Source organism: Anomaloglossus baeobatrachus, chromosome 1 (assembly GCF_048569485.1).
Source record: "Anomaloglossus baeobatrachus isolate aAnoBae1 chromosome 1, aAnoBae1.hap1, whole genome shotgun sequence".
Taxonomy (NCBI): Eukaryota; Metazoa; Chordata; class Amphibia; order Anura; family Aromobatidae; genus Anomaloglossus; species Anomaloglossus baeobatrachus.
The window spans coordinates 448,291,375-448,317,074 of NC_134353.1; the positions used below are offsets into that span (position 1 = coordinate 448,291,375).

At 44.0% G+C, this 25,700-nt stretch overlaps 1 protein-coding gene across 1 annotated transcript; it reads right to left on the reverse strand.

Annotated features, from left to right (window-relative positions):
- Positions 1–1,532: 1,532 nt before the first annotated feature.
- Positions 1,533–25,382, reverse strand: TPGS1 (tubulin polyglutamylase complex subunit 1). The gene is made up of 2 exons (XM_075337883.1): positions 25,018–25,382; positions 1,533–5,676 (listed from the first exon to the last, which is right to left on the reverse strand). Exons 1-2 carry the CDS (start codon positions 25,332–25,334, stop codon positions 5,148–5,150), a joined length of 846 nt encoding a protein of 281 aa, XP_075193998.1. The 5' UTR covers positions 25,335–25,382; the 3' UTR covers positions 1,533–5,147.
- Positions 25,383–25,700: the final 318 nt, after the last annotated feature.

The window sequence follows — 25,700 nt, forward strand, 5'->3', positions numbered from 1 at the left end:
TTTTCAGCTTACAAATACCAACGCAAGACACTGGGCAAAATGCTGATCTGTGAAAGCGGCCATTAGATTGAGTTTTCACTGTTGGGCTTTTGATGGATTGATGGAATGGATTGTGAATTGGTGACAACAGTAAAGAAAAGCATTTATTTACAACAGACTTAATGAAAGCTTTACATTTCTAAGATGTGTCAACTACATTAATAGGCAATCAACGTATAATGAATTTGGCGCATCTTTCAGGCAAAGTAAAAAACCAACAGTACAAGTATTCATCCAAAATTAAATAGAATACTCTTTACTGAAACAAAAAGTAATGAAAACATAAATTAGATAAAAAGATGGAGAAATACACTAAGAAATTACACCTCAATCAAAAAGTTACTCACATATAAATAAGCGCTAGAACACCAATGTAATGAAATTATAACAAAGAGCAGAAACACATCCATCTGAAGGATGGATTCTCTGCAAGTGCAGTCAGATGAGTAGAAGTCTGGGAAAATGAATCATTAAATGCAGTATCTAGAATGACCACTAGAGTTCCTCATAGGAAAAGGAACAAAGCTCAACAGGATTTACCAATTCATATTAAAAGGGAACCTGTCAGCAGAAATTTCGTCCAAAACCTAAAAGATTCCCCTTCTGCAGCTCCTGGGCTGCATTCTTGCAATGTTCCTGTTATTATTGTGTCCCCTGTGAGACCAAAATAAAGACTTTATAAAGTCTTACCTTTTTGTATGGCAATCTTTTTTTATAGTCACGGGGGCGGGCTTTCTGGCGTCCGTTATTGTCCCTCCTGGTCCTTTATGCCGTCCCCCATCGCTCCTTTCCATAGCTAATGACGCTACCCAGTGCTCCAGCGGTCCCTGCGCATGCCCAGTGCCAGTCTCACGGGACTGAGCACAGAGTGACCGCTGGTGACGGGTGCGCAGGTGTGAGATTATGGGCGGCGCTGTGATTATCAGCAAGTACCCGCCCATAATGTCGTGCCCGCGCTTTCCCCTCTGCCTCCACCGTTCTGCGCAAGCGCTGGCCATATCGCCCCACGTCACCTCCCATCTATTTCCTGCTCCAGGGAAAGATGGTAAGAGGTGACGTGGGGCCATATGGCCAGCGCTTGCGCAGAACGGTGGAGGCAGAGGGGAAAGCGCAGGCACGACATTATGGGCGGGTACTTGTTGATGACAATCACAGCGCCGCCCATAATGTCATGCCCGCGCACATGTCACCAGCGGTCACTCTGTGCTCAGTCCCGTGAGACTGGCACTGGACATGCGTGGGGACCGCTGAAGCACTAGGCGGTGTCATCATCAGCTATGGAAATGAGCGATGGGGGACGGCATAAAGGACCAGGAGGGAGAATAACGGACGCCAGAAAGCCTGCCCCCGTGATTATAAAAAAAGATTTGCATAGGAAAGGTAAGACTTTATAAAGTCTTTATTTTGGTCTCACTGGGGGTAAAATAATAACAGGAACCTTGCTAGAATGCAGCCCAGGAGCTGCAGAGGGGGAATCTTTTAGGTTTTGGGCGAAATTTCTGCTGACAAGTTCCCTTTAAAAGACGAATAATAGTATTTTTTATTTATATAGCGCCAACATATTCCGCAGCGCTTTACAATTCAGAGGGGACATGTACAGACGATGAGACAATACACAATAACAAAAAATTCAGAATGCAGTGATTGCAGACTCCCCATAAATACATAAAGTCTCATCTATTGCAAGAGAGGGACAATGTGGAATAAGGATATTGCACATTGCCCATAAGACTGCCCCAAAAATAAGCCAGTGATTGCTTTCTCAAAAGGGTGAAAGCAGATGTGAAACGCGCATCAATGGCGATTCCTTATTCCTCACGACATGTTGCCCTTTATTAGCAGCCTGACTATTGATCCCCCTTACACCTCTACTGCGGTATCTACTTTGGTCCTTAAGTAATATTTGCTTTTCATTGGATTTATAATTTGTCACTTTTACACTTTTTCTTTGATTGCTTTTTTTCATGAGAAAGGATCTACATTATTCTCTTTGGACGAAACATAATTTCATTATGAATTATCTGTTCTGTGCTGCTTCCCTTTATACATATAAAAGTATTTTTTCACTTTATTTTTGGGACATTATCGGCAATGTGCAATATCCTTCCCTATACAAAATATATTTTTTCTTTTTTTTTTTTGGTCTTTCCTTTAGGACATTGCACCTTATTCTATTTTGCCTTATTCCACATTGTCCCCCTCTTACAATAGATTTATGAGACTATGTATTTATGAGCAGTGTGCAATCATTTTCCTTTATTTAAAGGGAAGGTGTTGTCCAAAATAATATATATATAAAAAAAAAAATCAATAACTGAAAAAATGTAAAGTATTAATGTTTTGTTTAAATATTTTTAATTAAGTAAAATATTTAAAAAAAAACCAAAAACTAAAAAGTTTGATATTTTCCACTCTTAAACACTAGGGGGAGCAGCTCCTGAAATCCTACTGTAGAACTAGCTCACATTGACCGGTTACAATCTGGCTTCCGACCCCATCATTCAACTGAAACTGCACTGACCAAAGTCACTAACGACCTACTCAACGCAAAAGCCAAGCGACACTACTCTGTCCTCATCCTCCTGGACCTGTCCTCTGCCTTTGACACAGTGGACCACTCCCTTCTACTACAAATTCTCTCATCTCTGGGCATCACAGACTTGGCGCTATCTTGGATCTCCTCATACTTAACCAACCGAACTTTCAGCATCTCCCACACTCACACCACTTCCTTATCTCGCCCCCAATCTGTCGGTGTCCCCCAAGGTTCAGTTCTTGGACCCCTGCAGTTTTCCATTTACACCTTCGGCCTGGGACAGCTCAGAGTCCCACGGCTTTCAGTATTATCTCTATGCTGATGATACGCAGATCTACCTCTCTGGACCTGACATCACCTCCCTACTAACCAGAATCCCACAAAGTCTGTCTGCTATTTCATCCTTTTTCTCTGCTCGATCCCTAAAGCTGAACATGGACAAAACAGAATTCATTGTCTTTCCTCCTCCTCACTCAACCCCCTCACTTGACATATCCATCAATGTCAATGGCTGCTCACTTTCCCCAGTGCCACGTGCTCGCTGCCTGGGAGTAATCCTAGACTCTGATCTCTCTTTCAAGCCACACATCTAAGCCCTCTTCACCTCCTGCCGCCTCCAACTCAAAAATATTTCCCGGATCCGTACATTCCTTTCACAAGAAGCTGCAAAAACTCTACTACATGCCCTTATTATTTCTCGCCTGGATTATTGCAACCTCCTGCTCTGTGGCCTCCCTTCTAACAGTCTCACACCCCTACAATCTATTCTAAACTATGCTGCCCGGCTCATCCACCTGTCCCCCAGCTACTCCCCAACCTCTCCTCTCTGCCAATCCCTTCACTGGCTTCCCATTGCCCAACGACTCCAGTTCAAAACACTAACCATGACATACAAAGCCATCCACAACCTGTCTCCTCCCTACATCTCTGACCTAGTCTCCGGGTACTTACCTGCACGTAACCTTCGATCCTCATAAGACCTCCCTCTCTCCTTGCCTCTCATCTCCTCTTCCCACCATCGCATCCAAGATTTCTCCCGTGCCTCCCCCATACTCTGGAATGCTCTGCCTCAACACATCAGACTCTCGCCTACCTTGACAAGCTTCAAAAGGAACCTGAAGACTCACCTCTTCCGACAAGCCTACAACCTGCCGTAACCCTCAGTCTGATACAGCGCCGCACAATCAACTCTACCCTAACCTACTGTATCCTCACCTATCCCTTGTAGACTGTGAGCCCTCGCGGGCAGGGACCTCTCTCCTCCTGTACCTGTCTGTGTCTTGTATTGTTTCTGATTATTGTACTTGTCCCTATTATGTACACCCCTTTCACATGTAAAGCGCCATGGAATTGATGGCGCTATAATAAATAACAACAACATTACAGCTGCAGTAAAAGTGGGCAGAATCTGCTCTCCTGTTTGTGATGTCACCTCCCCCTCCTGTTCTGGGTGTTTCCAAAAAGATGTGTGAGCACCCGTACTCACACATCCCGGCGGGGGGAGTGCAGCACACAGCATATGCTGCGAGCTCCACAGAGATGGCGCCGATCTCCTCCCTCTGCTGTGATCTGGACATCCCAGGGGGCGCGTCCAGGTCACAGCAGAAGCAGTGTCAGTGTTAGAGAATAGGATCAGAAACCGACAACTGTCTTCTATGCCCTGGGCGCTGCCGTATCTGAGTGTCATTACACACAGCAAAACCAAGATGGCAGCCCCCAGTGCTTCAGTAAAACTAAAATTAAATAAAAACTAAATAAACAATGAATTTATGAAATCAAGTATTTTTAATACAAAAATAATCACTATTATTAATACAAAAATAAAAAAACGCGACCCCTTCCCTTTAATATGAATTGGTAAATCCTGTTGAGCTTTGCTTCCTTTTCCTCTGAGGGCCTCTAGTGGTCATTCTAGATACCGCATTTAAGGATATTTTCCCAGACTTCTAATCATCTGACTGCAGTTGCAGAGATGTGTTGTGTGTTTCTGCTCTTTATGTTATAATTTCATTACATTGGTGTTCTAATGCTTATTTATATGTGGGCAACTTTTTGATTGAGGTGTAATTGCTTAGTGTATATCTCCATTTTTTAAACTATTTTATGTTTTTATTACTTTTTGTTTAAAAAGAAAGATTAATATAATTTATTTCATTTTTGGTGAATACTCATACTATTTAGAGGTTTTCTATAACAGTAAATATGCCTAGGCGGACGCAGGAATACTGGGAGTTGTAGTTTCACAACAGCTGGAATGCCAGAGGCGGCACAGTGGTTCAGTGGTAAGGAGTTTGTATGTTCTCTCCGCGTTTGCGTGGGTTTCCTCCAGGTTCTCTAGTTTCCTCCCACACTCCAAAACATACTGATAGGGACCTTAGATTGTGCGCCCCAATGGGGACAGTGTTACTGCTGTAGGTAAAGCACTGTGGAATTAATAGCACTATATAAATTAATAAATATTATAGGTGGCTGGCTATTGGGGTAGAACTTCAAAATTACATAACCTAACCTAATTGAGTGTAAGACATTACGCCATGAAGTTGGTAAGACGACAAGAGGGTGCACAGGTCATTCATTGAACTGGTTTGACTTTGTCAAGGAACAGCAAGCATGCCTCTTTCAAAAATTCACCACGCTCCATAGGAATACCAGGCTTTTTGTTCTGGAGAGCTCGGTCCATAGCGATTGCCAAACAGTCGGGTCCTAGTTTTGAGCCAGCCTCCAGGTAGCTAGCTGGCACAGATAAGTCACTAGCAGTAAGTGCTTCTTCTAAAGTGTCCAGCACAGCCTGGCACAGCCTTTGGTCAGACTGGTTGTCCCCATCTAGAATGTTAAACAGAGCGTCTGCTTTAGATAGGAACTCCACCAATACAAAGCAGGTGAGCACCCCATAACGGAAAACATCAAAAGGAACGGCTTCATGATCTCGGCACTGGATCTTCTTCAGAAGAGAAGAGGATATCTCGGGGGGCAGGCCTCCTTCCTGACAGATCTTGGTGAGGACCTCACTGTATGTCTTCCCATTCAGGCCAGGCTTTTTCTTTCTTCCCCCAGCACTGAGGCCGTCATATGCAATCGTTAGGTTATTGTTGAAAGCAGTTCTGTACAGAGACACAGATAATTCACATTAAACACTCCCAGTCATATCCCTCCAGCCTTTACCATTACATAGTTTGATAGATTGCAAGAACTCTATGGCCCCCCCCACTCACTGAATAAGTGTGCAGCAGCCCCTAATCTTTGCTCACACCTAGACACAGGCACCCATGTCATCAGACCAGTGCAGTAAGAGTTGGAATAGGCACATGCGTTTTAGCATTGGATGCGAGACCTTTGTACTGGGCTCCACTATAATTCACACCACTTGGTGGTTACGTCAGTGCTGATGAGCGTGTTTAATTGTGACAATCACTTACATTTGGTAAGAATCAGCATATGCTTGGGCAAGACATCATCTTTCAGTCAAGAAACACCGTCCATATGCATTCCTCCGATGATCACTCCTGGAGCAATGACATGGACTGCATAGTACAATCGGGTGGGGGGGGGGGGGGCGATGTACCCCCGATTGATTGACAGTTTGGATAAGCAGCACAATCATTCTACCGGCTCAAACTGTGCGCTCTCTGATGCTGGTATAACAGGCAGTTTTGCCTTTGTAGCATCGAAGCAAGCACACAAAAAGGAGCTGGTAGGACACAGTCAGCTTCACAACAGTGCTTACAGGCTCTATTAAAACCCGATTGTTAGGCCTCATTCAGATATCCAATTTATTCATGCACAAGAAAAATAAAACGGACAGATTCATCAGTAATTTTCAACAGTGTGGTCTAAGTGTCAGCAGTTTTTCTCAAACAGTGGAGAAAAAAAAAAGTATTTAGTCCGCCACCAATTGTGCAAGTTCTCCCACTTAAAAAGATGAGAGGCCTGTAATTGACATCATAGGTGACCACAATTATGAGAGACAAAATGAGAAAACAAATCCAGAAAAATCACTGCGTCTGATGTGGTAAGATTTTATTTGAATATTATGGTGGAAAATAAGTACCGTATTTGGTCAATACCAAAAGGTCATCGCAATATTTTATGTATCCTTTGTTGGCAATGACATATGTCAGTCATTTTCTGTGAGTCTTCACAAGGTTGGCACACACTGTTGGTGGTATGTTGGCCTATTCCCCCATGCAGATCTTCTCTAGAGCAGTGATGTTTTGGACCGGTCGCTGGGCAACACGGACTTTCAACTCCATCCAAAGGTTTTCTTTAGGGTTGAGATCTGGAGACTGGCTAGACCACTCCAGGACCTTTATACAGTCATATGAAAAAGTTTGGGCACCCCTATTAATGTTAACCTTTTTAATTTATAATTACAATAACAATTTGGGTTTTTGCAACAGCTATTTCAGTTTCATATATCTAATAACTGATGGACTCAGTAATATTTCTGGATTGAAATGAGGTTTATTGTACTAACAGAAAATGTGCAATCTGCATTTAAACAAAATTTGACCGCTGCAAAGGTATGGGCACCTCAACATAAAAGTGACATTAATATTTTGTAGATCCTCCTTTTGCAAAAATAACAGCCTCTAGTCACTTCCTGTAGCTTTTAATGAGTTCCTGGATCCTGGATGAAGGTATATTTCACCATTCCTGTTTACAAAACAATTCCAGTTCAGTTAAGTTTGATGGTTGCCGAGCATGGACAGCATGCTTCACATCATCCCAGAGATGTTCAATGATATTCAGGTCTGGGGACTGGGATGGCCATTCCAGAACATTGTAATTGTTCCTCTGCATGAATGCCTGAGTAGATTTGGAGCAGTGTTTTGGATCATTGTCTTGCTGAAATATCCATCCCCTGCGTAACTTCAACTTTGTCTCTGATTCTTGCACATTATTGTCAAGAATCTGCTGATACTGAGTTGAATCCATGCGATCCTCAACTTTAACAAGATTCCCGGTGCCGGCATTGGCCACAAAGCCCCAAAGCATGATGGAACCTCCACCAAATTTTACTGTGGGTAGCAAGTGCTTTTCTTGGAATGCGGTGTTTTTTTGCCTCCATGCATAACGCCTTTTTGTATGACCAAACAACTCAATCTTTGTTTCATCAGTCCACAGGACCTTCTTCCAAAATGTAACTGGCTTGTCCAAATGTGCTTTTGCATACCTCAGGCGACTCTGTTTGTGGCGTGCTTGCAGAAATGGATTCTTTTGCATCACTCTCCCATACAACTTCTCCTTGTGCAAAGTGCGCTGTATTGTTGACCGATGCACATTGACACCATCTGCAGCAAGATGATGCTGCAGGTCTTTGGAGGTGGTCTGTGGATTGTCCTTGACTGTTCTCACCATTCTTCTTCTCTGCTTTTCTGATATTTTTCTTGGCCTGCCACTTCTGGGCTTAACAAGAACTGTACCAGTGTTCTTCCATTTCCTTACTATGTTCCTCACAGTGGAAACTGACAGTTTAAATCTCGGAGACAACTTTTTGTATCCTTCCCCAGAACAACTATGTTGAATAATCTTTGTTTTCAGATCATTTGAGAGTAGTTTTGAGGAGCCCATGATGCCACTCTTCATAGGAGATTCAAATAGGAGAACAACTTGCAAGTGCCCACCTTAAATACCTTTTCTCATGATTGGATACACCTGCCTATGAAGTTCAAAGCTCAATGAGGTTACAAAACCAATTTAGTGCTTTAGTAAGTCAGTAAAAAGTAGTTAGGAGTGTTCAAAACAAGAAATTGATAAGGGTGCCCATACTTTTGCACCGGTCAAATTTTGTTTAAATGCGGACTGCACATTTTCTGTTAGTACAATAAACCTCATTTCGATCCAGAAATATTACTCAGTCCATCAGTTATTAGATATATGAAATAGAAATAGCTGTTGCAAAAACCCAAATTGTTATAAAGAAAAAAAGGTTAACATTAATAGGGGTGCCCAAACTTTTTCATATAACTGTATGCTTCTTATGAAGCCACTCCTTCATTGCCCAGGCGGTGTGCTTGGGATCATTATGCTGAAAGACCCAGCCACATTTTATCTTCAATGTCCTTGCTGATGGAAGGAGGTTTGGACTCAAAATCTCACGATACATGGCCCCATTCATTCTTTTATGTGCACGGATCAGTCGTCCAGGTCCATTTGCAGAGAAACATCCCCAAAGCATGATGTTGCCTCCCCCATATTTCACATATTCTGTCTCCACCAAACACGACGAGTTGCATTTCTACCAAACAGTTCTACTTTGGTTTCATCAGACCATATAACATTCCCCCAATACTCCTCTGGATAATCCAAACACTCTCTAGCAAACTTCAGACGGGCCTGGACATGTACTGGCTTAAGCAGGGGAACACGACTGGCACTGCAAGATCTGAGTCCCTGGCGGCGTAGTGTGTTACTGATGGTAGCCTTTGTTACAGTGGTCCCAGCTCTATGCAGGTCATTCACTAGGTCCCCACGTGTGGTTCTGGGATTTTTGCTCACAGTTCTTGTGATCATTTTGACCCCACGGGGTGAGATCTTGCGTGGAGCCCCAGGTTGAGGGAGATTATCAGTGGTCATGTATGTCTTCCATTTTCTTATTACACCGGCACGGGCCATTTTGAAAATGGCGGCGGTGTGGGGTTCAAATAATGGTGCCCAAAATCAGTGCATGTGCAGATAGAGCCCTCAGCTCAAGATCTCATCTGTGCACCCGCCGCCTCTGGCTCATTGATCTCCCAGCAGCGGACTTAAGGAACATGGCTCCCGGAGGAGGCGCGTGCACAAATTAGATCTTGGCTGGTCATTGAGCTGATAGCTCAATCCGAGCACTCACTGACTCTGGGCGCCATTTCTTTAAAGCCTGCACTGCCGACAGTTTCTGGCTCTTGCTTGCCTCACTCACAGGGCCGCAGCCAGCATCTGGGACACACGCCTGCAGCAGCTCCTTACTCCACCACCGCCCCCGCCTCCTGTGACCCTGCTGCACAACTGCTGACATCCCTCCCTGGTAAGACACCACTGGATTGTAAGACAGACCCCTTTTTTTTTTTTTTTTTTCACTAAATTTGGGGTGCTTCTTATAATCTGACGCGTCTTATAAAACCACAAAATACGGTATGGTTCCATCTGATAAATTAAGGGCAGCTATTAATTATAGGTGAGCGTGCTCGCCCCTGCTTGATACTTAATCGAGTATCAGGGTGCTCAAAAAATCAGCGTCTGGATGAGGACTTTGTGCTGCGCTCCTTTCCTAGAGAGCCTGCTGTTACTGATAGACTGTAGCAGTCATTCGTAATGTACAAATTCCCAAAAATCCCTCTGTAAAAGCCTTAGCTGGGCGCCTCACCAGTCAGTGGAATCGGGGTCCTGAGCCTTCACCACTCCTCATGGAGTGACAGTCATGCATGCCTCTCTCTCCGTGTCATCACAATGAACACAGTAAAAACAAAGCCAAATAAAACAAAGGCAGAATATCCCATATGGTAATAGGAGCCAATAGGGTGAACTCCTCAATTAGGGAAGACAACAGTCTGTGTTTAATAAGCACAGCAGGAAGTACATTAATACAATTAATTACAGTACATTAATAATAAAAATTAACTTGTATTAGAAAGCATAAAAAGGGGGAGGAGGGGGGGCAGCGCCTAATGGATCAGTACAAAAAAGTAAAGAACCTCATCAGGAACATATCCAGGGAGGGGCAAGCGGGCATTTGCTAGGAGTGGTACTTCAGTGGAACTGTAAGCACCAAAGATTTATTGTAATTGAGAGAGAGGGGGGGGGGTGGGGTGTTTGAGGTCACAGTTTGAGGAGCAAAGTGGGGGTAATGGGTGTCAGCACAGAATGAGGAGAAAATAGGTGCTGACACCGAATAGGAGGTGGGATTTGAGGACAGAGTTTGGGAAGTAAGGGAGGGGATGGATGCAGGCAGAATGGTGAGAGAGGGGGGGGGATTGGGGAAGTTTGAGGACAGTATGACGAGTGGCGGGGGTGTATAATGAAATAGTAGGTGAATGGGGGGGATGGGTGTGGACGCAGTATAGGGAGCGAGGAGGGGGCCTGTATAAGGAAACAGTATGAGGGGGGCATTTGTGAGTACACAGTACAGTGAGCAAGGGGGATATGTGAGGAGACACCATGGAGAGTGAGGAAATAAATATGTGAGGAAACAATATGGTTTGAGGGGGGAGGGATGTGAGACAAGACAGTATGAGGGAGGGCGGGAAAATGTCTGAGGATCCCTTTGAGGGGAATAGTGTTAGAAAACAGTATGGGGGGAGAAAAGTGTGAGCAGGAAAAAAATAGAAACTGGATAGTGTGTATGTGTGGGGGTTGGGTGTGGTATAGGGATGGAATAGCATGGGGAGAAAGTGTAAGAGCACAGCCGGGGGAAACAGTATGTCAAGGAGGGGGGGGGGGGTCATAAGGGGGCACAGTATAGAAACTGGGCAGTGTAGGGGTAAGGGTACTTTCACACTTGCGTTTTGCGGCATCCGTCACAATGCGTTGTGTGACGCATGTGACTGATGCGTTGTAAATAGTGTGATAATAAAGGCAACGGATTCTTATGAAATAACGTGTTGCATTCTTTTAGTTTTCTTTAGCCGAGAGAGAGTCCCCATCATCACCGCACACACTCCGGCACTACCGCCACCATCATCATCACCACCGCACACACGCAGGCACTACCGCCCCCATCATCACCGCACACATGCAGGCACTACCTGAGCGATGTCACCGCTGACAGCGCAATTCACTTCAGTTTCTGCGTGGAGCTCACAGAGAGCGGCGGTGTTCTACTGCCCTCCTGTTAGCTTCCGATGTATCAGAGCTGAAAGCGTCGTGGGACCTCGTCTGGGTTATGTCGAACCTGGAGGGGTATTTAGGGATTAAAAAAGTGGTGAAAGAGGGTGTTTGTCTTATTTCAAATAAAGGATTTTTGGTTGTTTGTGTTTATTTACTTTCACTACAGATTAATCATGGGGGGGGGGGGGGGGGTGTCTCAGACGCCTGTCATGATTAACCCAGGACTTAGTGGCACATCTAATGGATGCGGCAATTCCAAGCGGCTGCTGGCTGTTATTTTTAGGCGGGGGGGTGGGGGGGGTCTCCCCATCCTGAGAATACCAGCCTTCAGCAGTGTGGCTTTATCTTGGCTGGTATCAAAATTGGGGGGGGAACCACACAAAGTATTTTTAATCATTTACAGTTAGGTCCAGAAATATTTGGACAGTGACACAAGTTTTGTTATTTTAGCAGTTTACAAAAACATGTTCAGAAATTCAATTATATATATAATATGGGCTGAAAGTGCACACTCCCAGCTGCAATATGAGAGTTTTCACATCCAAATCGGAGAAAGGGTTTAGGAATCATAGCTCTGTAATGCATAGCCTCCTCTTTTTCAAGGGACCAAAATTAATTGGACAAGGGACTCTAAGGACTGCAATTAACTCCTCTGAAGGCGTCTCCCTCGTTAACCTGTAATCAATGAAGTAGTTAAAAGGTCTGGGGTTGATTACAGGTGTGTGGTTTTGCATTTGGAAGCTGTTGCTGTGACCAGACAACATGCGGTCTAAGGAACTCAATTGAGGTGAAGCAGAACATCCTGAGGCTGAAAAAAAAAGAAAAAATCCATCAGAGAGATGCATACATGCTTGGAGTAGCAAAATCAACAGTCGGGTACATTCTGAGAAAAAAGGAATTGACTGGTGAGCTTGGGAACTCAAAAAGTCCTGGGCGTCCACGGATGACAACAGTGGTGGATGATCGCCGCATACTTTCTTTGGTGAAGAAGAACCCGTTCACAACATCAATTGAAGTCCAGAACACTCTCAGTGAAGTAGGTGTATCTGTCTCTAAGTCAACAGTAAAGAGAAGACTCCATGAAAGTAAATACAAAGGGTTCACATCTAGATGCAAACCATTCATCAATTCCAAAAATAGACAGGCCAGAGTTAAATTTGCTGAAAAACACCTCATGAAGCCAGCTCAGTTCTGGAAAAGTATTCTATGGACAGATGAGACAAAGATCAACCTGTACCAGAATGAGGGGAAGAAAAAAGTTTGGAGAAGAAAGGGAACGGCACATGATCCAAGGCACACCACATCCTCTGTAAAACATGGTGGAGGCAACGTGATGGCATGGACATGCATGGCTTTCAATGGCACTGGGTCACTTGTGCTTATTGATGACATAACAGCAGACAAGAGTAGCCGGATGAATTCTGAAGTGTACAGGGATATACTTTCAGCCCAGATTCAGCCAAATGCCGCAAAGTTGATCGGACGGCGCTTCATAGTACAGATGGACAATGACCCCAAGCATACAGCCAAAGCTACCCAGGAGTTCATGAGTGCAAAAAAGTGGAACATTCTGCAATGGCCAAGTCAATCACCAGATCTTAACCCAATTGAGCATGCATTTCACTTGCTCAAATCCAGACTTAAGACGGAAAGACCCACAAACAAGCAAGACCTGAAGGCTGCGGCTGTAAAGGCCTGGCAAAGCATTAAGAAGGAGGAAACCCAGCGTTTGGTGATGTCCATGGGTTCCAGACTTAAGGCCCTGTCACACACAGAGATAAATCTGCGGCAGATCTGTGGTTGCAGTGAAATTGTGGACAATCAGTGGTAGGTTTGTGGCTGTGTACAAATGGAACAATATGTCCATGATTTCACTGCAACCACAGATCTGCCAAAGATTTATCTCTGTGTGTGACGGGGCCTTTAAGGCAGTGATTGCCTCCAAAGGATTCGCAACAAAATATTGAAAATAAAAATATTTTGTTTGGGTTTGGTTTATTTGTCCAATTACTTTTGACCTCCTAAAATGTGGAGTGTTTGTAAAGAAACGTGTACAATTTCTATCAGATATTTTTGTTCAAACCTTCAAATTAAACGTTACAATCTGCACTTGAATTCTGTTGTAGATGTTTCATTTCAAATTCAATGTGGTGGCATGCAGAGCCCAACTCGCGAAAATTGTGTCACTGTCCAAATATTTCTGGACCTAACTGTATTTATTGTACTGCGCGATATAGACCCTCCTACCGGCGGCTGTGATTGGTTGCAGTGAAACAGCTGTCGCTCAGCGTGGGGGCGCGTCTGACTGCAACCAATCATAGGCGCCGGTGGGCGGAGGAAGCAGTGAATACGAGATGGAATAACGAGCTGACGACATTTTCAAAAGCAGGAGAAGCCGCCAGAGCAGTGCGACAGCTGTGCAGCGCCGGTGATCGGTGGGTATGAGAGACAGACAGACAGACATCACGATTTTACATGATTTAGAACGTTCAGCTGGGCATGCTCAGTAGAACATGACGGAAACCTGCACTGGAATCCGTTGCCAAACGCATGGCGACAGAATCCAGCACCATAGACATTCATTATGCCTCTTAACGGATCCTGACGGAATCCTGCAGAGTGCGTTCTTTTACACAAACAAAAAACGTTACATTGCGCGTTCCTTCCGTCCACCGGTCACTGACAAAACGACTGATGCGCCGTGGGGCAGATGCAACGCAAGACCATCCGTTGCAATCCGCTCTTAATAGAAGTCTATGAGGAATAAACGGATTCCTGCAACGGTCACCGTAATTTCTCAAGGCGGCGGATTGCAATGGATGCCGCACAGTGCCGAAAGCAGCCTAACAGTGAGAGGATAGTGTAAAGAGGGGGCTCAGTATGGGAAGGACAGGGACAGTATTTTGTGCAGGGAAAACAGTGAGGGTCAATTATTTATTCAGGAGCACAGTAGGGCAGATACTTTTATTCACAAGCATTATAATCATCATTTTATTCACAAGCATTATAATCATTTTGCTATTATTAAGGGCACTGTGTCGGGATGTGCTACTGAAGACTGGAGATGATGAAAGTCTGCAGAGACGAGCTGTGAATGTGAAAAGTCATCATGGTGTCTGGACAAGATGAAAGAAGAGAACGACTTTGATCACAGACAACATCATCTATAAGGTACCTGGTTTAATGATTATTTGTGATCCTGCCTGTTTGTCATCAGTACTGTGGTTTCACTATGGTCCGCAGTCTGATAGATGATATCAACCACTCTTACCATTGTTAAGGACATACTGGGAGTTGTAAGTTCATGTGATACAAATCTACATGGGACTGACCTGACATTGCAATTCATGTACCATGTACTGCTTGTGGTCTCAGGTGATGTATCCCTGTATTGATGAGGGTTTTGGTGCTGTGTTTCTTTGCTGATGGGGGTTATATTCACGTATTTTTGTGCTGCTGATGGTTCTGATTATGACTTTCTGTACTGCTGGTGGTGTTCTAGTGATGAATTTGAATACCACTGCTGGTTCTGCTGACGTATTTTTGTGCCTTTATTAGTTCTGATCTTGTACATATGTAACAATCCTTAACTTGTAAAATTAGATGATACTTGGCTATGGTAATAAAGTACCTTATTTTTCATATTATAAGATGCACTTTTCCTCCCAAATTTTTGGGAGGAAAATGAGGGGTGAGTCTTATAATCTGAATGTAGCTTAACGGGAGGAGGTAGAGAGGGGTAGAGGCGATGCTGCGGGCGCTCCGCTGTGCTGCTGCAGGCGGTGAGGCACCGGCACGGGCCATTTTGAAAATGGCGGCGGTGTGGGGTTCAAATAATGGTGCCCAAAATCAGTGCATGTGCAGATAGAGCCCTCGGCTCAAGATCTCATCTGTGCACCCGCCGCCTCTGGCTCATTGATCTCCCAGCAGCGGACTTAAGGAAAATGGCTCCCGGAGGAGGCGCGTGCACAAATTAGATCTTGGCTGGTCATTGAGCTGATAGCTCAATCCGAGCACTCACTGACTCTGGGCGCCATTTCTTTAAAGCCTGCACTGCCGACAGTTTCTGGCTCTTGCTTGCCTCACTCACAGGGCCGCAGCCAGCATCTGGGACACACGCCTGCAGCAGCTCCTTACTCCACCACCGCCCCCGCCTCCTGTTACCCTGCTGCACAACTGCTGACATCCCTCCCTGGTAAGACACCACTGGATTGTAAGACAGACCCCCCTTTTTTTTCACTAAATTTGGGGTGCTTCTTATAATCTGACGCGTCTTATAAACCACAAAATACGGTATTGTGCCATCTGATAAATTAAGTGCAACTATCAATTATAGGTGAATGTGCTCGCCCCTGCTTGATACTTAATCGAGTATCAGGGTGCTCAGGTACACTTGGTGCTAGGCCAAGTATCGTGGGTGCTCGGATGTCTCCTTTGTAAAAAATCAAACAAGCGCCGAGTTCACTGAAAGATGTGAGCTGGCACCCCAATGAGAGCCACTTGCAGTCTCTGAATGGCTCTCACTGAAGGTAAAAACAATGTTCCAAAAAAAAAAAGAAAAAACACCATTCTCCCTCCCCGGAAATGCTCTTTTTGTGGCTGGCTGTAACTGCCCAATTACTTCCATTATACTTGTTACTCGAGTTGAGCCCGTCTGCCCTACTCGACTCGAGAAAGGAGCACTCGAGCATCATAGCGCTCACTCATCATTAGGAGTACCGAGCAATGTACTGCTCGTCCATCACTACTTACTATGTTTTTACTAATGTTAGGAGTATTAAAGGGGTTATCCAAGTTTGTGATGAAAATCTGCACTATAAAACTGCAGACTTCTGAATTTTCGCAGTGCGCACTGCCCGGTGTCAGGATTCTCTGGTACAGGTGGTGAGAGTAGGTAACAAAACCACACCTATGCGACTTACATACATGTGGTCACGTGCGGACAAGACATGCTTGGCCTCGCTCAATACACGTGAACAGAGCGAGGCTGGACACGTCCAGTTGGAATGTGGTCAGACGAATGCAAATTGCATACTTACGCTCACATGACCATCCACTCTTGCCACCCGCATGGCAGAAAAGTGTTGAGTGCGCACACTGAGAATTCAGAAGTCTGCAGTCACATGCAGACTATCACAAACCTTGACAAGTTCTTTAATTATAAAATGAAGCAGTGTAGCATACCAATCCCAACAGTGTGTGATAGCTGTAAGGACTTATTAGTGTTTAAACCGGACAATTGCGATGCAAGAAAATCATGCACTGCACTCGGATCAATGTGAGTCAATAATGCAGGTTAGATCTGCAAATTTTTCCTCAGCTGTAAAAGGACTAAGTGAAGAGAGAAAAAAAAAAATATTATGTGTGTGTGTGTGTGTGTGTGTGTGTGTGTGTGTGTTATAAAAAAATTAAAGGGAACACTCAAATAACACATTCTAGATCTGAATGAATGAAATATTCTCATTGAATACTTTGTTCTGTACAAAGTTGAATGTGCTGACAAAATCACTCAAAAATCATCAATGGAAAACAAATGTTTTAAACCAATTGAGTCCTGGATTTGAAGACACACACAAAATGAAAGTGGAAACAAGTCAAAATGAAAATCAAACAAGACAACATTAAAGGGAACCTGTCACCTAGAACATGCGTTCTGACCTATCAGCAGACGCATGTGTGCCCTAATTACAACTCCCTACTTATCCCTGTGTTATAAAATTGTATAATATGAAAGTAATAAAAACGTTTTATTACCTTCATATTTCGTATGTAAATAGCAAGGAATGTGGTCACAGGGTGACGCCTTGCCCTCTGGACGTCTGCATATCTCCGTGGTATCACTCCCCTGTGGGCGTAATACCATGGAGCGACGTCCCCGTCGCTCATTCTATCCTGCGCGCATTGCAGCAGGCTTCGTTTCCAGGTGTTCAATTGCCAGCTTCAGACGCGCACTGCGCAGTGCGCGTCTGAAACTGACAAGGAGAACCCAGAAGAGAAGCCTCCTGCAATGCGCGCAGGATACATTGTACAGTGACGTGTGCTTACATGGCACTATGATGCATGAGGTCATTATCGTACAGTGACATCATGTGTTCTTACACGGCACTATGATGTGTGAGGTCATTATTGTACGGTGACATCATGTGTTCTTACATGGCACTATGATGTGTGAGGTCATTATTGTACGGTGACATCATGTGTTCTTACATGGCACTATGATGTGTGAGGTCATTATCGTACAGTGACATCATGTGTTCTTACACGGCACTATGATGTGTGAGGTCATTATTGTACAGTGACATCATGTGTTCTTACATGGCACTATGATGTGTGAGGTCATTATTGTACGGTGACATCATGTGTTCTTACATGGCACTATGATGCATGAGGTCATTATCGTACAGTGACATCATGTGTTCTTACACGGCACTATGATGTGTGAGGTCATTATTGTACGGTGACATGTGTTCTTACATGGCACTATGATGTGTGAGGTCATTATTGTACGGTGACATCATGTGTTCTTACATGGCACTATGATGTGTGAGGTCATTATTGTACGGTGACATCATGTGTTCTTACATGGCACTATGATGCATGAGGTCATTATCGTACAGTGACATCATGTGTTCTTACATGGCACTATGATGCATGAGGTCATTATCGTACAGTGACATCATGTGTTCTTACATGGCACTATGATGCATGAGGTCATTATCGTACAGTGACATCATGTGTTCTTACATGGCACTATGATGTGTGAGGTCATTATCGTACAGTGACATCATGTGTTCTTACACGGCACTATGATGTGTGAGGTCATTATTGTACAGTGACATCATGTGTTCTTACATGGCACTATGATGTGTGAGGTCATTATTGTACGGTGACATCATGTGTTCTTACATGGCACTATGATGTGTGAGGTCATTATTGTACGGTGACATCATGTGTTCTTACATGGCACTATGATGTGTGAGGTCATTATCGTACAGTGACATCATGTGTTCTTACATGGCACTATGATGTGTGAGGTCATTATCGTACAGTGACATCATGTGTTCTTACATGGCACTATGATGTGTGAGGTCATTATCGTACAGTGACATCATGTGTTCTTACACGGCACTATGATGTGTGAGGTCATTATTGTACAGTGACATCATGTGTTCTTACATGGCACTATGATGTGTGAGGTCATTATTGTACGGTGACATCATGTGTTCTTACATGGCACTATGATGTGTGAGGTCATTATTGTACGGTGACATCATGTGTTCTTACATGGCACTATGATGTGTGAGGTCATTATTGTACAGTGACATCATGTGCGCTTAGGCTAGGTTCACATTTCCGTCAATTTGTATTAGTCACAATCCGCGGATCTGGTAAATAGCGGAATCCGTTTGGCGGATTCCGTTGTTCCCATATACTTGTATGAGCGGCGGATTGTGAAACGACCGACCGTCGGGCGGCAGAAACGTTTTTTTGAGCAGCGGAATCCTTTTGACTCCGCTGCACATGCTCTCTCTGCGGCCGAGCGATCAGCTGGTCACCCGGCGACCGGCTGATGAGAGCGATCAGCTGATCGCTGTCTCTCTCACATTTTACAGCGGAGTCCGACAATTAATTTTTATTCTTGTCACCCGTTGTACAACGCATCAGTCACAAGCGTCAAGCAACACATGTGACTGATGAAAAACAACAGAAATGTGAACCTAGCCTTACATGGCAGTATTATGATGTATGATGTCACCTTACAGTGCGGACATCATACATGTATGCTTACATGGCAGTATGATGATGTATGATGTCAGCATTGTACGGTGACATCATGTGTGCTTACATGGCAGTATGATGATGTATGATGTCAGCATTGTATGGTGACATCATGTGTGCTTACATGGCAGTATGATGATGTATGATGTCAGCATTGTATGGTGACATCATGTGTGCTTACATGGCAGTATGATGATGTATGATGTCAGCATTGTACGGTGACATCATGTGTGCTTACATGGCACTATGATGATGTATGATGTCAGCATTGTATGGCGACATCATGTGTGCTTACATGGCAGTATGATGATGTATGATGTCAGCATTGTACGGTGACATCATGTGTGCTTACATGGCAGTATGATGATGTATGATGTCAGCATTGTACGGTGACATCATGTGTGCTTACATGGCACTATGATGATGTATGATGTCAGCATTGTATGGCGACATCATGTGTGCTTACATGGCAGTATGATGATGTATGATGTCAGCATTGTACGGTGACATCATGTGTGCTTACATGGCAGTATGATGATGTATGATGTCAGCATTGTACGGTGACATCATGTGTGCTTACATGGCACTATGATGATGTATGATGTCAGCATTGTATGGCGACATCATGTGTGCTTACATGGCAGTATGATGATGTATGATGTCAGCATTGTATGGCGACATCATGTGTGCTTACATGGCAGTATGATGATGTATGATGTCAGCATTGTACGGTGACATCATGTGTGCTTACATGGCAGTATGATGATGTATGATGTCAGCATTGTATGGCGACATCATGTGTGCTTACATGGCAGTATGATGATGTATGATGTCAGCATTGTACGGTGACATCATGTGTGCTTACATGGCAGTATGATGATGTATGATGTCAGCATTGTATGGCGACATCATGTGTGCTTACATGGCAGTATGATGATGTATGATGTCAGCATTGTATGGTGACATCATGTGTGCTTACATGGCAGTATGATGATGTATGATGTCAGCATTGTATGGCGACATCATGTGTGCTTACATGGCAGTATGATGATGTATGATGTCAGCATTGTACGGTGACATCATGTGTGCTTACATGGCAGTATGATGATGTATGATGTCAGCATTGTATGGTGACATCATGTATGCTTACATGGCACTATGATGATGTATGATGTCAGCATTGTACGGTGACATCATGTGTGCTTACATGGCAGTATGATGATGTATGATGTCAGCATTGTATGGCGACATCATGTGTGCTTACATGGCAGTATGATGATGTATGATGTCAGCATTGTATGGTGACATCATGTGTGCTTACATGGCAGTATGATGATGTATGATGTCAGCATTGTATGGTGACATCATGTGTGCTTACATGGCAGTATGATGATGTATGATGTCAGCATTGTATGGCGACATCATGTGTGCTTACATGGCAGTATGATGATGTATGATGTCAGCATTGTATGGTGACATCATGTATGCTTACATGGCACTATGATGATGTATGATGTCAGCATTGTACGGTGACATCATGTGTGCTTACATGGCAGTATGATGATGTATGATGTCAGCATTGTACGGCGACATCATGTGTGCTTACATGGCAGTATGATGATGTATGATGTCAGCATTGTATGGTGACATCATGTGTGCTTACATGGCAGTATGATGATGTATGATGTCAGCATTGTATGGCGACATCATGTGTGCTTACATGGCAGTATGATGATGTATGATGTCAGCATTGTATGGCGACATCATGTGTGCTTACATGGCAGTATGATGATGTATGATGTCAGCATTGTATGGCGACATCATGTGTGCTTACATGGCAGTATGATGATGTATGATGTCAGCATTGTACGGTGACATCATGTGTGCTTACATGGCAGTATGATGATGTATGATGTCAGCATTGTACGGTGACATCATGTATGCTTACATGGCAGTATGATGATGTATGATGTCAGCATTGTATGGCGACATCATGTGTTCTTACATGGCACTATGATGTGTGAGGTCATTATTGTACGGTGACATCATGTGTTCTTACATGGCACTATGATGTGTGAGGTCATTATTGTACGGTGACATCATGTGTTCTTACATGGCACTATGATGCATGAGGTCATTATCGTACAGTGACATCATGTGTTCTTACATGGCACTATGATGCATGAGGTCATTATCGTACAGTGACATCATGTGTTCTTACATGGCACTATGATGTGTGAGGTCATTATCGTACAGTGACATCATGTGTTCTTACATGGCACTATGATGTGTGAGGTCATTATCGTACAGTGACATCATGTGTTCTTACACGGCACTATGATGTGTGAGGTCATTATTGTACAGTGACATCATGTGTTCTTACATGGCACTATGATGTGTGAGGTCATTATTGTACGGTGACATCATGTGTTCTTACATGGCACTATGATGTGTGAGGTCATTATTGTACGGTGACATCATGTGTTCTTACATGGCACTATGATGTGTGAGGTCATTATTGTACAGTGACATCATGTGCGCTTAGGCTAGGTTCACATTTCCGTCAATTTGTATTAGTCACAATCCGCGGATCTGGTAAATAGCGGAATCCGTTTGGCGGATTCCGTTGTTCCCATATACTTGTATGAGCGGCGGATTGTGAAACGACCGACCGTCGGGCGGCAGAAACGTTTTTTTGAGCAGCGGAATCCTTTTGACTCCGCTGCACATGCTCTCTCTGCGGCCGAGCGATCAGCTGGTCACCCGGCGACCGGCTGATGAGAGCGATCAGCTGATCGCTGTCTCTCTCACATTTTACAGCGGAGTCCGACAATTAATTTTTATTCTTGTCACCCGTTGTACAACGCATCAGTCACAAGCGTCAAGCAACACATGTGACTGATGAAAAACAACAGAAATGTGAACCTAGCCTTACATGGCAGTATTATGATGTATGATGTCACCTTACAGTGCGGACATCATACATGTATGCTTACATGGCAGTATGATGATGTATGATGTCAGCATTGTATGGTGACATCATGTGTGCTTACATGGCAGTATGATGATGTATGATGTCAGCATTGTACGGTGACATCATGTGTGCTTACATGGCAGTATGATGATGTATGATGTCAGCATTGTATGGTGACATCATGTGTGCTTACATGGCAGTATGATGATGTATGATGTCAGCATTGTATGGTGACATCATGTGTGCTTACATGGCAGTATGATGATGTATGATGTCAGCATTGTACGGTGACATCATGTGTGCTTACATGGCACTATGATGATGTATGATGTCAGCATTGTATGGCGACATCATGTGTGCTTACATGGCAGTATGATGATGTATGATGTCAGCATTGTACGGTGACATCATGTGTGCTTACATGGCAGTATGATGATGTATGATGTCAGCATTGTATGGCGACATCATGTGTGCTTACATGGCAGTATGATGATGTATGATGTCAGCATTGTACGGTGACATCATGTGTGCTTACATGGCACTATGATGATGTATGATGTCAGCATTGTATGGCGACATCATGTGTGCTTACATGGCAGTATGATGATGTATGATGTCAGCATTGTACGGTGACATCATGTGTGCTTACATGGCAGTATGATGATGTATGATGTCAGCATTGTACGGTGACATCATGTGTGCTTACATGGCACTATGATGATGTATGATGTCAGCATTGTATGGCGACATCATGTGTGCTTACATGGCAGTATGATGATGTATGATGTCAGCATTGTACGGTGACATCATGTGTGCTTACATGGCAGTATGATGATGTATGATGTCAGCATTGTACGGTGACATCATGTGTGCTTACATGGCACTATGATGATGTATGATGTCAGCATTGTATGGCGACATCATGTGTGCTTACATGGCAGTATGATGATGTATGATGTCAGCATTGTATGGCGACATCATGTGTGCTTACATGGCAGTATGATGATGTATGATGTCAGCATTGTACGGTGACATCATGTGTGCTTACATGGCAGTATGATGATGTATGATGTCAGCATTGTATGGCGACATCATGTGTGCTTACATGGCAGTATGATGATGTATGATGTCAGCATTGTACGGTGACATCATGTGTGCTTACATGGCAGTATGATGATGTATGATGTCAGCATTGTATGGCGACATCATGTGTGCTTACATGGCAGTATGATGATGTATGATGTCAGCATTGTATGGTGACATCATGTGTGCTTACATGGCAGTATGATGATGTATGATGTCAGCATTGTATGGCGACATCATGTGTGCTTACATGGCAGTATGATGATGTATGATGTCAGCATTGTACGGTGACATCATGTGTGCTTACATGGCAGTATGATGATGTATGATGTCAGCATTGTATGGTGACATCATGTATGCTTACATGGCACTATGATGATGTATGATGTCAGCATTGTACGGTGACATCATGTGTGCTTACATGGCAGTATGATGATGTATGATGTCAGCATTGTATGGCGACATCATGTGTGCTTACATGGCAGTATGATGATGTATGATGTCAGCATTGTATGGTGACATCATGTGTGCTTACATGGCAGTATGATGATGTATGATGTCAGCATTGTATGGTGACATCATGTGTGCTTACATGGCAGTATGATGATGTATGATGTCAGCATTGTATGGCGACATCATGTGTGCTTACATGGCAGTATGATGATGTATGATGTCAGCATTGTATGGTGACATCATGTATGCTTACATGGCACTATGATGATGTATGATGTCAGCATTGTACGGTGACATCATGTGTGCTTACATGGCAGTATGATGATGTATGATGTCAGCATTGTACGGCGACATCATGTGTGCTTACATGGCAGTATGATGATGTATGATGTCAGCATTGTATGGTGACATCATGTGTGCTTACATGGCAGTATGATGATGTATGATGTCAGCATTGTATGGTGACATCATGTGTGCTTACATGGCAGTATGATGATGTATGATGTCAGCATTGTATGGCGACATCATGTGTGCTTACATGGCAGTATGATGATGTATGATGTCAGCATTGTATGGCGACATCATGTGTGCTTACATGGCAGTATGATGATGTATGATGTCAGCATTGTATGGCGACATCATGTGTGCTTACATGGCAGTATGATGATGTATGATGTCAGCATTGTACGGTGACATCATGTGTGCTTACATGGCAGTATGATGATGTATGATGTCAGCATTGTACGGTGACATCATGTATGCTTACATGGCAGTATGATGATGTATGATGTCAGCATTGTATGGCGACATCATGTGTGCTTACATGGCACTATGATGATGTATGATGTCAGCATTGTATGGCGACATCATGTGTGCTTACATGGCAGTATGATGATGTATGATGTCAGCATTGTATGGCGACATCATGTGTGCTTACATGGCAGTATGATGATGTATGATGTCAGCATTGTATGGCGACATCATGTGTGCTTACATGGCAGTATGATGATGTATGATGTCAGCATTGTATGGCGACATCATGTGTGCTTACATGGCACTATGATGATGTATGATGTCAGCATTGTACGGTGACATCATGTGTGCTTACATGGCAGTATGATGATGTATGATGTCAGCATTGTACGGTGACATCATGTGTGCTTACATGGCAGTATGATGATGTATGATGTCAGCATTGTATGGCAACATCATGTGTGCTTACATGGCACTATGATGATATGTGGTGCAGTACATCTATGTGCCTATAGAACAATGGCTGTGTGCCTGCCATGGAGGTGGCCAGTGACCAGCACTACTCCCCATCCTAGCACAGTGCTCCATGACCAACCTCTGCGAGTGATGAGCCAGCTTCAGGTACCACAGGGCATGCCCCAGTGTGTGGGACCCCCGGCCACCAGGCTTCGATTCTCCAGCCGCTCCCACACCTAATTTCTCAAAGAAAGCGGCCAGGAACAACAGCGGCTCCTCGGGCCGGGCCTCCAGCAGCTTCAGCATGGCCGCCCGCAGCAGATCACGTACTCCCGCCTGAGCTAGAAAATCCGCCTCACTGGTGGCTCGTGGCTGAGCCCGCGGCACCGGAGAGGCTGCTGCTCGTCTCTTGTCCGCCATGCTTCCTGTCAGTGCTAGAAGCCGGCCAGGCGCCATCTCATGTAAGGGCAGCGTCCTTAGAGTACGCCTGGGCGGCCATGTTTAGTGATGGCATCATTGGTCGTTGTGACAACCACAGACGCCGTCATTGTCACTGACTGCTTCGCCCACTGTTGTTACTGGAAGGAGAGTGTGTTTTGTCTATTCCTTCATATTTATTAAAGGGGTGTGAAATAAGTGACATGCTCTTTCTATGTTCAGAAATCCAGCAGCCTAGACTTGTACCTTTCGTTTTCTTGATTATTGTACGGTGTGCTCTGTTTATTGCTTCTAGTTTGATCACTTTTCATCTCAGCTTTTTCATGGGACCTGCGGTGTTTTTATTTTTATTTTTCTTTTCCATTGCTGTGGTATAGGGTGATT

What these genes read in the sequence shown, in the direction of transcription:
- TPGS1 (XM_075337883.1), bottom strand. Translation starts at nt 25,334, where the DNA reads ATGGCGCCTGGCCGGCTTCTAGCACTGACAGGAAGCATGGCGGACAAG. An exon ending in CTGGCTCATCACTCGCAGAG is followed by an intron (nt 5,677 to 25,017) that starts GTTGGTCATGGA and finishes GTCTCTGTACAG; the next exon opens with AACTGCTTTCAACAATAACC.